Source organism: Theobroma umbraticum, unplaced genomic scaffold, assembly GCF_002168275.2.
Source record: "Theobroma umbraticum cultivar Fairchild unplaced genomic scaffold, ASM216827v3 scaffold_67.0, whole genome shotgun sequence".
Lineage (NCBI taxonomy): Eukaryota > Viridiplantae > Streptophyta > Magnoliopsida > Malvales > Malvaceae > Theobroma > Theobroma umbraticum.
The window spans coordinates 7,290,543-7,306,250 of NW_018397262.1; the positions used below are offsets into that span (position 1 = coordinate 7,290,543).

The 15,708-nt window shown below is 37.8% G+C and overlaps 4 protein-coding genes across 4 annotated transcripts in view; all 4 read right to left on the minus strand.

Annotated features, from left to right (window-relative positions):
- Positions 1 to 4,258, minus strand: part of POLGAMMA2 (polymerase gamma 2) — an 8,767-nt gene extending 4,509 nt beyond the window's left edge. Inside the window, exons 1-4 of the mRNA XM_021432061.2 lie at positions 3,797 to 4,258; positions 2,065 to 3,136; positions 1,718 to 1,909; positions 871 to 1,553 (exon numbers count right to left, since the gene is read on the minus strand). Of these exons, the coding sequence (XP_021287736.1) occupies positions 871 to 1,553; positions 1,718 to 1,909; positions 2,065 to 3,136; positions 3,797 to 3,963 (2,114 nt within the window). The 5' untranslated portion in view covers positions 3,964 to 4,258. The remainder of the gene's footprint in view (positions 1 to 870; positions 1,554 to 1,717; positions 1,910 to 2,064; positions 3,137 to 3,796) is intronic.
- A 443-nt stretch (positions 4,259 to 4,701) lies between these two features.
- On the minus strand, positions 4,702 to 7,496 carry LOC110419154 (Protein kinase superfamily protein). The gene is made up of 5 exons (XM_021432063.1): positions 7,098 to 7,496; positions 6,458 to 6,639; positions 6,128 to 6,317; positions 5,564 to 5,955; positions 4,702 to 5,423 (listed from the first exon to the last, which is right to left on the minus strand). Exons 1-5 carry the CDS (start codon positions 7,219 to 7,221, stop codon positions 5,181 to 5,183), a joined length of 1,131 nt encoding a protein of 376 aa, XP_021287738.1. The 5' UTR covers positions 7,222 to 7,496; the 3' UTR covers positions 4,702 to 5,180.
- A 983-nt stretch (positions 7,497 to 8,479) lies between these two features.
- LOC110419976 (uncharacterized) lies at positions 8,480 to 10,532 on the minus strand. Its single transcript, XM_021433117.2, is given in 2 exon segments — positions 8,480 to 8,590; positions 8,592 to 10,532. Coding segments are annotated over 2 exon segments (2,052 nt in total).
- Positions 10,533 to 13,093: 2,561 nt separating this feature from the next.
- Positions 13,094 to 15,280, minus strand: LOC110420005 (uncharacterized). Its single transcript, XM_021433149.2, has one exon. It carries the CDS (start codon positions 15,278 to 15,280, stop codon positions 13,094 to 13,096), a length of 2,187 nt encoding a protein of 728 aa, XP_021288824.1.
- Between the last annotated feature and the right edge of the window lie 428 nt (positions 15,281 to 15,708).

Sequence of the window (15,708 nt, forward strand, 5' to 3'; positions counted from 1 at the left end):
CACACACACACACACACACAGCTTTTGGGAAAGAAGAGGGATTGTTGATTTCTTGATGGTAAGAATACTTCCATAAATTACAAGAAATGAATATTCGTAAGAAACATCAAGTTCCGCACTGCCCCCATGCAACCAGCAATGAAAGTCCCAGGACTTAACAGCAAAAAAATTTGAGAGATTATCAAAACCAGAAATTCAATCATGATATTAACTATATTTCTGGTCTAGGGAATGGCCATAAAATATATCTTGCCCACTTATTTCGGATAGAGTTAATTACAAATTTGGCACCCAAATGATAGTGAAATGTATAAATCAGTACCTAAAGAAAAACAAATGTACAATTTGCACCTTGAACTTTCAAATAGTGTACCATGTTAACTCAAACTCTAACACCGTTAACTTAGCTTGCCTATGTCGCATTTGACTGGTATAATTACACCATGTTATTGTCATGTGTTGAATAAAAATGGTAAATATTTTCTGAAATTTCCACATGGATGCCATGTGGTATCCAACAATTGACCAATCTTGTATGAGATTTTACCGTCCAAGTCAAAGAAATGCAATTTTATAACTAACGTTAAATAAGATGTTGATGGTTCCATGTGGTGTACACATGACATGATAATATTGGTCAAACCCACATATATAGGCAGGTTGTTTTAGTGGCATTAGAATTTGTGTTAAATGATACATGATTTGAAAGATCAAGGTGCAAATTATAATATTTTTCTTAAAATACCAATTTATACAATTTTGCCAAAGTTCAGGAACCAAACATGTAATTAACTCTTTTGAAATATAATGCCTAAATTTCAATGCTATGCACTAACAAATGCTATTGTACATTAAACATGCAAGTGGTACCTGTTAACAATGCCACCATAAAGTAGCTGGCGGAGCTGAGTATCACTTCCCACATTCATATATTTGGCATCATCACAATATCTAGATGCCCAGGTGCGAAACCTATTAGCAGCAATTTCTTGCTCTGCTTTAGCCACCTTCTCTAACTGAGCAAGATAAATTCGATCAACCAACATACCCTCATGTTCCAGGTTAACAAGAAGCTCACCAAATGGTTGCCAGTACTCTTTGTAGAAGTGGTACATGGACTTCCCAGAAACAGGTTTACCATCAAATACCCAAGACATGCTTGATAGTTTGCTTTTCAAGCTCTCATAAAGTCTCAGTGTGCTTATTGCATCTAAGGCAGAATAAGAAATCCATAATTTGCGTTCTTCCCGCTGTAGCTCTTCAACAGGAGCAATGGTGATCATTTTTCCCTCAGATCCATCTTTTTTCAATTTTTTCTTGCCAAAAATGGTTTTCATTGATATTTTACCAATTAATTCATTTTCTTCTTTGCGCCATTTAGTCCTGTTCATAACATTTTTATCACCTGTAAGCGCTTCAAGCGAATAACCACCTGCTGTTCGTCTTGATGAGTCCCACAACCGTGCCATATGCATTGTGTCAGCATGAAATCCAGAAACCTCAAACCCATAGTTCCTAATGACATGATTATCAAAGCTATAATTGTGCCACACCTATAGAAAGCCCAGGTGAATATATCAATATCAAGTTTATTTCAGAACTAAGGATGATCAAGTGCTCCAATGGACTATGCAATAATTAGCAAATCAGAAAGTGCAGCAGATCAGGAGAAATACAAGGATGGAAGACAAATGAGTGAGTGCAAGGCCTACTACACCTTTTTGATAGACTGATCTTTGAAAAACAGCTCAAATTCCTTTAGAAGAGCCCTGCCACCACCATCCTGAACATCTACCCAGATACAGGTCTTCCCATTTCCAAAATCTGCATTTTCTCCAGAATAAATACTGAAACATGTTATCTCACCATGATCAACAGGAGTCTCTTGCTTCACATCAATCTTAGACACCTGCAAAGACTCTATCATCAGCAATTAGACAGGAGTTCATTTACATGCAAACTGGGTAGTGCTTGGAGCAAATGCATGCAAACTACAACATGCAGCATGCACACAGCACATATATAAGAAAATAGTAAAAAGAATGTATATTAAGCATAACTTACCTCAGTATCACATGCATGAACAAGATGACTGTATTGAGTTGTAAGCATCTTAACAACTTCCCTTGCAACAGAGACATTATCTACAACAAGAACCTGGTCATAAATCCTAGCAAGCCGCTTGCTGATATCTTCTTGAGAAACTACATTATCTTCTTCAGTGCTGGCAACCCCACTTTCATTGGCACGGTCCCTTCTGGTTACATTAGGATTCGTATGTCCTGTGTCTTGGTTGGCATCTGAAGCCGTTCCTTTCAACAAGCCATTACTTGAAACTTCTGTTTTAGTTGAACCTTTTAACTGCTTTGAACCATTTATTCTATTGGCAGATATATTTTTGGCTCTAGAAATTTGTTTATTGTTAGTTGGATGATCTGGACAATGGCTCTCAGACAGAAAATTACTATCTCCACTGTTTCCGATATCTTTATTGTCATCCAAGACCAGCCCCGGCAACGATCCATTACTTAAAACTTCAGTCGAACTTGAACCTTTTAGCTGCTTGGAACCATTTATTCCACCAGTAGCTATATTGTTGAATCTGGACATTTGTTTATTACTGGTTGGCTGGGGTGGACAACAACTCTCAGAAAGAGATTTATTTTTTCCACTATTTCTAGAAACTAATTCTTCTTTATTATTTGTTTTAAATAATGAGCCAGTAAGCTTCAGATTCAAGTTGTGTTGGTCACTGGAAGAAGAACTACTACCTTTAAAGCTCTCTTTTGACATCTCCTTATATTCCTTTATCCTGCGAGCTTCTTTCTCCCATGAACGCTCAGTGCTGGGAATGCTAGTTTTTTTTGGAGTAAAGGTAAAAGCATTAGCTCGAAATGATGTCACCCTAGACTTTTGAAAACTTGCTGGGCTTTCATTGTTTCTCTGGTCCACAGTCACTCCTTTGCACTTCTTATCAGAAAAATACTGATCCGGGTCAGGGTGGACCATCCTAGCATATTTAGAAGCAGCTACCTTAAGTCTCATATCTTTGGGATGATAGCAATGGCTGGAACTAGTTGACATGGTTGCATTAAGAAAAGCACATTGAACACTCTGCATTGTGCACATTTCTCGCCTACAATGTAAAGAAAAGCAAACAAGGGCAGAAAGACCAATTAATTTGAATGAAGAATTTCTTCAGGCATGCTAGCTATGAAAAACTATACAACAACAAGAAAAATATTCCAGATTTCATGCAAAGTCCAAATTGCACTGAGTTCAGCAGTATCAAATCAACAAAACAATAATACTTTCCTTGGCTCCACTTTATTTGCATTTCCTTAAAGAAACTTACACCCTTGAGACTCGGGCAGTACCACATTTCCATTCCAATTTCTTATCCATCTCTTCTCTTCTCTCACATTTTTCCACCACATTCTATCATAAGCCCCAAAATTCTCTAAAACAGGCAAACAGCAACTAATGACAGAAAGGTCCCCTCCCACTTGAAAAGAAAAATGGATATCAATAATCTGAGGAAATAACAGATAAAAAGGGCCGAAAACAACAGAAATTCATGGCAGAAAACAGGAAATAAGGTAACTTTTCCCAGTATAAACCCCAAAAACCCCTCTAAAACAGGCAACAGCAGCTAATGACAGAACCAAAACAATACACAAAAAAAGAAGGATATATTCTTTAAAAGGAAAAATGGGTATCGATACTCTAAGAAACCGGATAAAAAACCCCAAATATAACACACAGACAAGAAAGAGAAGAAGTTAAAGAGCGAAACCTGTGCCAGGCTCTAGAAGCCAAAAAGAAGTGCTTAGAAGACGAAGAAGAAGAAGAAGGCCAAGGACAAGACCGGGAAAACCAAGAAGAGGAAGGGCAAAATGGTCTACCCAAAGGGGTAGTAGTAGCAGCAGTTTGGGAAGTAGAAACAACCCCCATAGCAGCCATGAAGTCCGCAAGTCTGGCTAGCTTGCCGCTAGTGTTGTTTACTACACAAGGAGCCGTTTTTGCTTGCTGTTTATGTTGTTGGTATTCTGGGGTGGCAAAGAAGGTAAATTTCTGGGTCTTGGAGGGGCAAGTCCTTTGGTAGGTCTTTCACAAGTTGGACTGTGACTGTGAAAGTAGCAGAGCAGAGGCCATGAAGACAGAGAAAGAGAAGAAGAGGGAAATACAGGGACAGCAGCTGAAAATGCCTAAAACCCTTCTTTTCCTTCTAAAGAGTAATTAAAACCCTCCATAGCCCAACTCCTACACTAAATATTAACTGACCATAGGAATTTGGAACATTTATTTTTTATTTTATGGCTGGCAAATATTTGTCCTTTTTTCCATTTTTATCTTATTTTTGTTGAGTTTGGGATTAGAATATAGAGATATTGCATATGTGCCATTATTATTTGGATAAGTTTTTTCTAAAAAAATGAAAAAAAAAATTGTAAAAATATTTGAAGATTCATTTTTTTCCTTCATAAATTAAATTTAATTTGATTTTTTTTGAATTATTATTCTATAGACCGATGTTCTAAATTTAAGAATTTATTTTATGTATTGAACTCAGTTTAGAGTTAAAAAAATAGAACAAATATATAAAAAAACTTCTAAACTCTTTATTTTTGTAAGCATTTCTAAAGAAATTAGGTGGTCAGTGCAATATCTTTCAGCAACGAAAATGGCTGATGGATTGGATTTAAACATTGATAAAAAGGTACGGTTTACATGTATGCATATACACATATGAAGCTGCTTATCATGCTAAAGTTTTACCTGGTACAAAAACGAAGGACACAAGTTTCACAAATTCTTACCAAATTAAACCCAAAAAAGGGAACAGAAAAACAAAGTTGAGTTAATGGGAATGAGGTTGGTTTGCACCATTGCAGCCTTGGGGGCAGTAACTTGGTAAAGGTTCCTTCAGAGAGGCCACAACTATGAACCCCATCAGCTCTAGCAGAGCAGAACCAGAAAGGATTTGGAAAAATGAAGATTTGGGTTCACTCCATGGGAGTGCAGGCCAGCTGCAACATGATATGGAAGAGTTTGATGAGCTCCATTAGCACTTTTTTTTTTTCTCTCTGTTACCCTCTTCTTGTACCTTCTTTTATTGTGAGGTTTTTTTCTACATCTCTCCATCGCTATGCCTACATGGAGAAACTGATTCTTATCTGTCAACTGTTTCCTCCTTCTTCTGCACCCTTGTTTGCTGTTACTTCTTCTGGACCCTTGTTTGCAGTTAGGTACTCGAGAGCGGTTACCACATCACTCATCAAAGGCCTGACAGCTGCTTCTTCCTGCAGACACATTGCTGCAACTGCAAGTGCCTGGTGGAGACCCTTAACGGGATAATCCTCTTCAAGCAATGGATCAGCCATTAATGTAAAATTCCTTCTGTCTTTGAATAAGGGTGTTGCCTGCAAGAGAGGGTTATAAGTTACTGTTTAAGGAAACCCTTGCTATATTAGTGCTTGCAGATTAAATCAAAAGAAGAGATAGAGTTTCATGCTTGTAGATATCTACGATTGTTGGGATGACTAAAACTATCCAAACTTACCCAAGTGACAAGATTCTGTTCTTCTGTTGGTCTTGAGTTGTCTATGACTCTTCTTCCTGTGATTATCTCCAAAAACACTACTCCAAAGCTGTAAACATCGGATTTTGTTGTCAACTGGCCTGTCAGTGCATACTCAGGTGCACAATAACCATAGGTTCCCATAACCCTGGTGGATACATGTGACTTATCTCCAGTTGGACCAAGCTTTGCAAGTCCAAAATCCGAGAGCTTTGGATTGAAGTCCTGGTCAAGTAATATGTTTGATGCTTTAAAGTCGCGGTATATCACTGGGGGATCAGCTGTTTCATGCAAGTATTCAAGGCCTTTAGCAGCACCTACTGCAATTTTCATCCTGGTATTCCAATCCAATGGCTTCTTGTCTGGAGGCAAATCTGAAAGGCAGAGTTACAAACAACTGAGTCTGTTCAACAAAACAAAACCTCAAAATACAAAAGGAAAAGGAAAAAGTTCAAAAGACCGAGTTCTGGATCACATTATCTAAGTCTGAAGTGGTGTTGCTAGTGTTATATCAATAATGCAAAACAACTTAAGTGTTAAACATACCTAGGAGGTGATCCTCCAAGGAGCCATTAGCCATGTATTCATAGACCAGAATCCTTTGATCCCCATCAGCGCAATATCCAACCAAATTTACAAGGTTAGGATGGTGAAGCAGACTCAACATCAAAACCTCAACCAGGAATTCTCTGTTTCCTTGATATCCATTTCTGTCAAGTTGCTTGACAGCAACTACCTGCGTAGGATGGCATAACAATATGAAAATTACCAACTAAATATCAGGCAAATTATATATGCTTTTGTTAAGACTACAATTCTTTCCTTCCAACTCTTTTTAATGTTAAGGTATAGAGAGATAAGATTTCAAAATGGTACTTGATCTGGATTTTCAACATGCCCTTTGTAGACCTTCCCAAACCCTCCTTCACCGAGCTGATTGTCAGGGTTGAAGTGTTCAGTGGCGCTGCATAGCTCACGATAATTAAAAACCTTAGCAGTTATGTTGCCTTTACCCATTTTTGTTATTTCTTGGGTGATATATCTCTTTCTGCTGCTATCTGCCAAAACAAAGAAAAAGAGTTGTTCAGACATGAATCTAGCCCCTGGACTTTTCAGCCAAAAACAGAATGGTTACAGAAACAACATAATGATTATTGCAACATTATCAAAGTCTTTGTCATGATGATATGGGACCTCAACAGGGTGAACAAGAATATTAGAAATGAAGCTGAACATGGCTTGACAACAGTTAAAATATTTATTAAATGGTGAATTCATCAATTGGAATGTTGTCATGGTTTTAATTGAAATAAGAAGCAGATAAATCTTTAGACTAACAATTTTTTTTGCATACCATGCATGAATTGATTGAGATTTGATTAAAAGAAAAAAGAGTCAGCAACTATGCAAAAATGTGTTCCTCTATTACATGCTGATGGCTGACAAAACAAGGATATTTCAGATTCAGTCAGGGTTTTGTGGAATGAAAGATGATCTACAGGTAAAAATCTTTTACCACTTTTGAAGGAAATGTTGGCAAATGAAGCCAGAGTTTTGGTGTCATTGTATTTCTTGATGCTTTTCTTTAATGACCTTCTGGTTAGTCTCTCTTCTGACATGCAACATGAAAAACAGTTCATCTTGGTCTCCCTTTACAATCTCAGGCCAGCCACCAAATTCTTGAACCAAAGATTTAGTGGTAGTCTCAAGTATTAAGAAAATTGACAGCTGGGCTCCGGGAAACCTTACCCCTGAAGGAAACCAAACTCTATCTGGTCCTCCAGGAGGGCACAAGGAAAATTTTCTCATAATGATTGTTTTGCTTCTTCTCTGTCCGAATCCATTGAGCTCAGATAGCCAAAAATGACTTGGTCAGATTTGCTAAATATGGAAGCAGACAGATATTCTGGCCATTTCTTAACTACCTCTCTCTCTATCAGTAATTTCTCAAGTCAAAAATGGTTTTCTGTTATGAGGCTTTCTTTCCTTGTCTTCCATTCCACTAATTCTTATCTTCCACTTGTCAGGTCAGCCTGACCCAAAATTTTGTTTATCTGGTCCTGACTTAGGCAAGTGCCAAGTGTCCATTTTAAACAAGTTTAGTTTAACTCAACCTGTGTAACCATTCTGCTTTCTAGATTGTGATGTCCTATAAATTAAGTGATGATCATGGTTCAAGCCTCGAAGTGTCTAGAGATATGGATTGATGATATCATCCAAAAAATTGTTATTGAAGAGATGTAAGTTTCCTTTCCTTGATAATGTCGATTGAATGCTGTTTTCAGTTTTACCAGTTTGGGTTGTACGTAAACTTGTTGAGGCCTTACCAACATATCAAATTGCATTTGGTATGGCATTGACTGTTTGATTATTTTTTTAGGCAGTAGATAACATATCTAATTGCATCTCACATCATGCTTCTTGAGAATGGGAGGCTGCTTGTGTTTATTCTCTTAGAGTACTGCCTACATATGCTACTAAACAAGAAATTGTTGTAAATCCGAACTGCTATCTTCTGTCTTCCCGAAATCCTGCTTCAACACATTCTTTTACCATCTGTTTCATATAACCAAAATCAAGCTCTAAAGAAACTGAGACACCTCTCTGCAACAACAGAAGGCAACACAGAAGATTTCATGATAATAATATCCAACATTGTACTTTAATTTCAATAACATTCATAATACTGTTAAAGAACATCATGTGAAACTCGAGTGTGGAATTTGATTTACATAAAACAAAATTAACCAGAAGAGATAATCAAGTTTTACCATATGTAATCAATGATAGAAGCTGAGGGATGCATTATATCTCATTCAGACATCTAGAGGAGCCCAATTGACCAAATACTTCTATGCAAATTAATCAGTAGTTAATGTTTTCTTCTGAAACCTTATATTAAACACCTATGCAAAATATATACAGAATCAAATATATAGTTAGGCTCTGGCCCAGGTTCTGTTTAGCTGTCTTCTTTGATTGGATTTCTCTCAAACTTGCCTGCTGCTTTTAGCTCAGCAACCACTCTCTCTATCCTAGCAACCCGAGCTTCAAGTCTGGATGCTACCATGTTGAGTGTGGTGATACTGCTTTCACTATACCTGCTGATGTTCTCATTATCATACGATGGTAACCCAATTTCACTCTCATTTGCCTCTCCCCTTACTCTTGCTGATCCTGCATTCTGAGCCTTGATATGTACAACCTCTTGCATTGGTACCAAGGGCAACTCCATCTTTGCAAATCCTCCATTATGTGCTATTGAAGGTGTGAGATACTGAACATTAGCCAGAGAGCATTTATCATGACCAAGTGGTCTAGTAGTGACACTAGCTTTCTTGCTGGACTCCTCAAAAGCTTCAGGTTTTACTTCCTCAACAAAAGGCTCAAATTTCACCTTGTTCAGTTTGAGGGGAAAACCAGGAGGAACACTGGCATCATTTTCCCCCTTTTTTGCTTTCACCCATGGTATTCGTTCTGGCCTCTTCCTTGAACTCCTTTTTCTTCTCACTATACCCTTTATCACATCTGGGTAAACAACCATTGACAGCTTCTTCCACCACTCCAAGTATCGGAAGGTAACCTCAGACTCAAAGAAACGAGATGGAATATACAATTTTCTATCGTTGATTGGTCTCAGGTAATTGTTCCAAGCAATTTCTGGAGTCTCATTGAACCGAGCAATGTGACAAGGTATATCTTGATCAATTCCGAACTGCATTGCTACTCGATGTGGCAGGTACTGCTGTACACATCCTGATCCTAATCCAACTAACTCAGAAGGCCTCAAACATAGAGCAAAAGATAATAATTCTTTATTCAAGCTTTGATCAATTGAAATCCACTCTTCTTTTTCCTTGTAAAATTCAGGGAACTGCCAGTAATTAACAACTTTAGCATAAGGCCTCCAATCAAAAGTCTCACCCGCTGAGTCCAAAACCATCCTCGCATTCTCAACTTTCACAATTTTTACATTGCTCCATCTAGCTGATCTGGGTTCAAAGTTGTCGATCACATTAGGCTTTGGCTGAAATGCTGGGAACCTTTCCCACGCCCAAAGTTGAACCAACTGCATTGGTGACCATAGTGTAATGGCCAACACGCAATCATCAACCTCACCACCCTTAAATTTAGTTGAACCAACAATGGTTTCTTTCAACAAAGTCAAGTCCCTATAGATACTGGCCAAAACAGCTGGTCCTAGTGCCATAGCTTCCCCCCTAGCTAAACGGCATGCAATTGGAAAGACGCTCTTCCTAATTATTCCATCAATATTTTGGAAAACAAACCTTGATAACCACAATGAAAGTAATGCTTCATGCTCAATATCTCTCCCACTTCCCATGAAAATATTTATCCACTCTGTTTGCCTGACCCTTCTAGCTGCTCGATCCCTTTGAATTTTCCTGCATTCTTCAAGAAGTTTGTCTTCAACTTCCTTGAGTTCTTGGCTGTCACCAGGGCATGTAACAGGGAAGCCTATAACAGAATAACCTCCCAAAACCATCACATCCTCTAAAGATATTGTTGCTTCACCCCAGGGAAAGATGAAAGTGTTGGTCTCAGGGTTCCATTTTTCTGCCAAGCCAATTACCAAATCATCATATTTTTTTATTAAGCAAGTTGAACTCATTATTGCTTCGAAGATTCCAGCCTTTTTCCAAACAGGTTGATACTTGGGACGCAGGATATCAACCCAAAAAAGCCAGCTTTTCAGTGGGGTTCTCGAGCCATTAAAGCAGACCTTTAGAGGCCAGTTTTTAGGCTCAAAAGTGTGAGGTAGAAAGGAACCAGAGAGGGAAAAATGGTTTGGGATTGGTTCATCCATGGAAGATAAAGTTGGTTTGAGGAAATGGGCTGCTCTCGAATTTGGTTTTCCATCAGAAAAAGGTGAAACCATGAGCTCTTCTCTTTCTTCAACTATGGTTTCATCTGCTGTTGGTTCCTCCATTTTTTGTGTATCAAAGGATTCTCACTGGAAATGGACTCACTTTATAGAAGAAAGTATTAGTAAACAAGAAACACTTGTATCACACTTTTCTCCCCATTGAACACCAAGGTTTCTGTTTGCTTATGAAGAGAAAGAAGGCTCTACTAAAACAAAATTACTAGTGGTAATTCACTTCTCTTTTTGTTGGCTCTTCGAGAAAATGGGAGCAAATCAATCCTCTGCATGCTTTTGCCATCCTAGGCCGACCTAGGGAGTCAGAGATTTTTAACAGCTGGACAGTCATGTACTTGATTACAGCTACCCTTCTGTTACAGTTATTTGTTATCTCAATGATAATTATAACAAAGAAAAAGAAGAAAAAAAAAAGAAAAAAGGAAAGGAAAATTGAAGGGTCTTGAAGCAGCAATGGTACAAATTTTACAGTGGAGGTACGTAGGTGGCCTTGCAAGCAAAGATTCCATGTAAAATTTGTCTGATTCAAAAATGAGAGGCATTTCTGTCACAGAATGTAGAACACCAGTGAAATGCAATGCCACAGTGTCAGTTATCAGAGTGGCATTCAGGTAATAAAATCCCTTTGCCCAGGGTATTCTATAAGGAATTCCAGCTTGTAGCTTTAGCAAGTGGCCTTCCAATTCCTAGAAGAAACAAGAAGAAGAAAGAAATAGAACCCAACAGCATTGCTATAATGGGAAAATCATAAATCCTGAAAAGGTTGAGATTGGAACGGTTATGAAAACAGGGACTGTTATTTTGTTTCATAGAAATTTTGAGTTAGTGACAGGGATTAGTAGAGAATTTTGGGTACTAAGATATAAGTTAGTTAAGAGTATGACTTGTTTTGTTCTGTTATTATTCCTTTACTATATCAAATTCATGGAAATTAGCATTGCATCAGTTTCACTGCTTCTTAATTAAAGAATCATTAAAAACCAGGATTCAATACTTGTCTTTTTTTTCCAATTAAAGTTCAGTGCAAATGGCTACACCACATGACAGCTGGATGTCTCAGGAGAGTTTACATTTCAAGTTTATTTTATCTCTCAACCAGTCAATGGTCACAGAGCAATTTGTCAAGTTAAGATCAGAAATGGTGAAAGAGCTATTGCAGTGGAAACTTAATAGTATTCCAATCTAATGAGAGAGGAAGCCATGCAAATAAAGGAAAAGAAGAAATAAATGAAGTTCAATGGTGGGTCTAGTTCAAATATAGTCAAGCTAAAAACAAAAACGTCGAGTTTAGCTCATGTGCACCATTTCAATTCTAAAGATCAGTGTTTTTAAAAGAAAAAACTGTTACATAATGCCTCAGTTTTGTTTGTAGTATTTTGTGATGGAATAATAGTATAATTGATATTAGAGTACCCTAAGATCTCAACTAGATTTTTAAGAGTAAGTAAGCCAGCAACTAAATTTAGTTCAAGAATTAGATCATCCAGATAGAGAAGGCAAATGGAAAGACCTTTCTGAGAAAACAGATATGATTGTTGAAATAAATTTACTCATAAGACTTTTGATTATATCAAGTGGCAAAGAAAAGAGGGAAGAAGAGAAGAAGTTGGATATTATCGAAGACCATCTAGTCTGACACTTAGTGCTCTTGTGATTTCAGTTGCATCCTGAATAGAAGCCAAGAACTAGCTGCTGTTGTGTAAGATAATATGCAAGTTCCATATGATCCTCGGATTTTGATAAAGTATATGCAAAAGAGTGGAAGTAGTGAATATGAAGCAAAGAGGGGAAAAAAAAGATTCAAGGTGGTTATAAATACACTACTCACTAACTGAGCCAAATTTTCACCCCTAAACCTCAGTGAAATAAGATAATAAGCAGTTGTATAATTGCACACTGCTTAAAACAGAATTACTAAAGGTGGAAGCAATTCAAACAACTAAACTAAAGTTGCTTGATGTAATCAATGAAGTTTACTTGTTAGAATGCAGCATATTTTTGTGATTTCCAAAAAGATAGTGGTGGATTCATGAGTCCTGCAGTTTGCAGATGATGTTCATGACTTACAATGAAATACATAATTGCATTAATTTAATACTATGTCCTCAATTCAGCATGTATAAGGACTTAATCCACCAATGACCTCAGAGTAATGTGTCAAGCTAAGATCAGAAATGATAGAGGAATTAAGCAAATAAGGTTAGTGTTGAATCTCCCTCTATTTTTTTTTTTTTTTGGAAAAGTGAATCTCACTCTATTAACTAATCTAATTCTAAAGGAAGAAGCATGCATAAATAAAAACAAAAATCAGAAGCATAAGGAAAGAGAAACAATAAATTTTCATATAGTGTTCCCCATTGTCTATTGTAAAATAACCTTACATTTCATACTAGCTGTTCAACCTTTCTAGTCTAAGTTTCAACTAGGATACTAGCTATGGTAAGAAAAAACTTAGCTCTATTCATGTGCTGCGTGTCAATTCTGGGATCAGTTACTTCCAAGAGAAAGTTGTAACCAAATGCATCAGTCTAAGCTGCAAGAACTAGCATTAATTAGATAATCTACTGATTCTATGTGCAGTGTATGCAAATAAAACCAAGGTTTTTGTACTACTGTGGTTCAGATGAAATTCCCCTAAATTGATTCTCCAATTTCTTGCGTAATCTTTTTTCCTTCAGCTCAGCAGACAGTTTTTCAAGCCTGCAAATCCGAGCTTCAAGCTCAATTGATACTGTTACAAGATCATGAGTGCTACTGCCTTCCGCTCCATCTTTAAGACTTGGTTTGCTATTGACGTCATCTGCCACCACTCCTATTGATTCTCCTATTGAACTTTCATTTCTTGTAACCTCTGCATCCTGTTTCCCTTCTGATTTGATATTTTTAACATATTCTTTACCTGCAATGAAAGTTGACACATTTTGATTTTCACCAACTGATAATGACAGGACATCAACAGCCGGAGTGCAACCAATCTTGTCACCCTCATCGATATTCTCCAAGATCACATCTTCTTGGTCCTTTACAGAAACTTGTATGCTAACTTGATCTGATTTCATATATGGTTCTAGCTTTGCAAGTGTTTCAATTTCTTTAGTTGAAGATAGCAAACTTTGAGTACCTAGGGGAGACTCATTCTCACCACCCATCACAGTTTTTTCACCATTACACTTAGCACGTGTCAACAATTCCATTACTGTTAATTGATCTTCCATGTCCTCCTCCTGAACCAGACTCCCTACTTCCACCCCTCTATCTTCATTTTCCATAGCAGAATCTCCTCTTCTAACTTCTCCACATTTCAAAGGATGATCAGGAGAAAAGAGAATGTAGCACTCTTTCTTCCTTACCGAAGCATCTGGTGATTTTCTTGGACTTCTAGGCCTCCTAACAAATGCCTTGATAGCATCACCTTGAGCCAGCATTGATTGCTTCCACCAATGTGAGTACTGTGTAGTAATATCTGACTCAAAAAGCCCAGCTGGTATATAGAACACTGCATCTTGGATTGGCCTGCTGTAATTTCTCCAAGCAATTTCAGGATTTTCATTGCATCTGACAATGCATCCTGGAAGATCTTGATCCATTCCAAACTGCATTGCAACCCGATGTGGAAGGTACTGCTCTATGCTTTCTAGTCCAACTAGCTCGCTTACCCTCAAAAACATAGCAAAGGACTGTATTTCTTCATCCAAATGAAAATCATTCAATATGTACTGTTCCTTGTCACCATAAAACTTTGGCAAAGACCAATTATTATCTGCTATAGCATAAGGCCGCCATTGAAAAGCTTTTCCGGCCGAGTCTATGGCCAACTTCACATCACCAGCATTCATCTTAAGCCTATGCCATCTTGCTGCTCTTGGCTCACCAAGTGATATTGAATTAGGCAGTGGCCGCAGTCTTGGAAATCTTTCCCAAACCCAAAGCTGCACCAACTGAAATGGTGCATAAAGATGAAGCAACTTATTAGTTTGCATAACATTTGAGCTAAAGAACCAACCTTTCAATAGACTCAAGTCCCTATATATGCTAGATAACACTGCTGGTGCAAGGGCAACCCTGGTACCTCTAGCCAAATGAATGGCAATAGGAAAAACATGCTTTCTTATACGTTGAAATGAAACAGAATTAACAAGAACAAAGTTGGATAACCATAAAGAAAGGAATGCTTCATGCTCGAGGTCGTGTCCAGTTCCCATGAAATAGTCCATCCATGATTTATGCGAGGCAGCTAAAGATCTTGCTCTTGCAGCTTCTTTGCGCACTTTAATTAGTTTTTCTTCAACTTCAACCAGTTGTTTAGTCTTCAGAGGGCTTACAACAGATACACCAAGAACAGAATAACCCCCAGAGACCATCACATCTTCCAAGGTTATTGTTGCTTCACCCCAAGGAAAGATAAAAGTATTAGTATCAAGACACCAATTTTCAGCAAGGCCAAGAACAAGTTCTTTGTGTTGTTTCATAACATATCTGGAACTCATGACTGCCTCATAAATACCAACTTGCTTCCATAAAGCTTGGTACTCGGAATGCATGTTTTGAACCCATCTTTTCCATTTCTCTGTTGGACGTTTCCAGCCTCTGAATAACATTTTCTCTGACAAGTCTTTGAGGTCATATGTAAGGGGCTTGGGGGAGAAACAATCTGAAGGAAGCTCAGAAACGTTTCCATTATTGGAGGTGGCAGCTGGTTTGAGAAAGTGGGCTTTTCTTAGTGTAGGGTATCCACCATTTGGTGAAACCATGAGCTCTTCCCTCTCTTCAAAAATGGTGTCCGATTGCTTCTCCATTGTTGCTGTTGGAAATTTTCACAAAAACTTTCACAAGGGATAAAAGTTGGTGCCTTTGTTGTAAAAATCACTCTTTTTTCGGTTGTAACTCCAAGTCACTATCCTTGGCGATTTTTTTGGCTGGTAAAGCTTCATGTGCAAAGCTGGCATTGTTCTACTTTTGTGATCTTGCAGCTTTTGTTGAGTACTGATTTGTGTGGTTTAGGAAGGAAACAAAATGCAGCCTTTAGAGTTCAGACCTTGGGCCTAATTTTATGTTTACTAGGATGCCTTCTTTATTGTTATAATAATTGGGATAAAACCCCACACATATGACAAAAATATTTAACAAAGATGGGATGGTTTCTGCTAAGGAATTACAGAAAGTATCACTGCAGTCAAAAGGGTATGTTTGACTCCCTGGAATAGCAAGAATGCCATGACACACC

Bases quoted from the DNA above. Each gene is read 5' to 3' on its own strand.
- LOC110419154 (XM_021432063.1), bottom strand. From the start codon at position 7,221: ATGAACTGTTTTTCATGTTGCATGTCAGAAGAGAGACTAACCAGAAGG. The intron at 5,956-6,127 runs GTATGTTTAACA...TCTGCCTTTCAG, and splicing joins CTTGGAGGATCACCTCCTAG to ATTTGCCTCCAGACAAGAAG. The intron at 5,424-5,563 runs GTAAGTTTGGAT...CCTCTCTTGCAG, and splicing joins AACAGAATCTTGTCACTTGG to GCAACACCCTTATTCAAAGA.
- LOC110420005 (XM_021433149.2), bottom strand. From the start codon at position 15,280: ATGGAGAAGCAATCGGACACCATTTTTGAAGAGAGGGAAGAGCTCATG.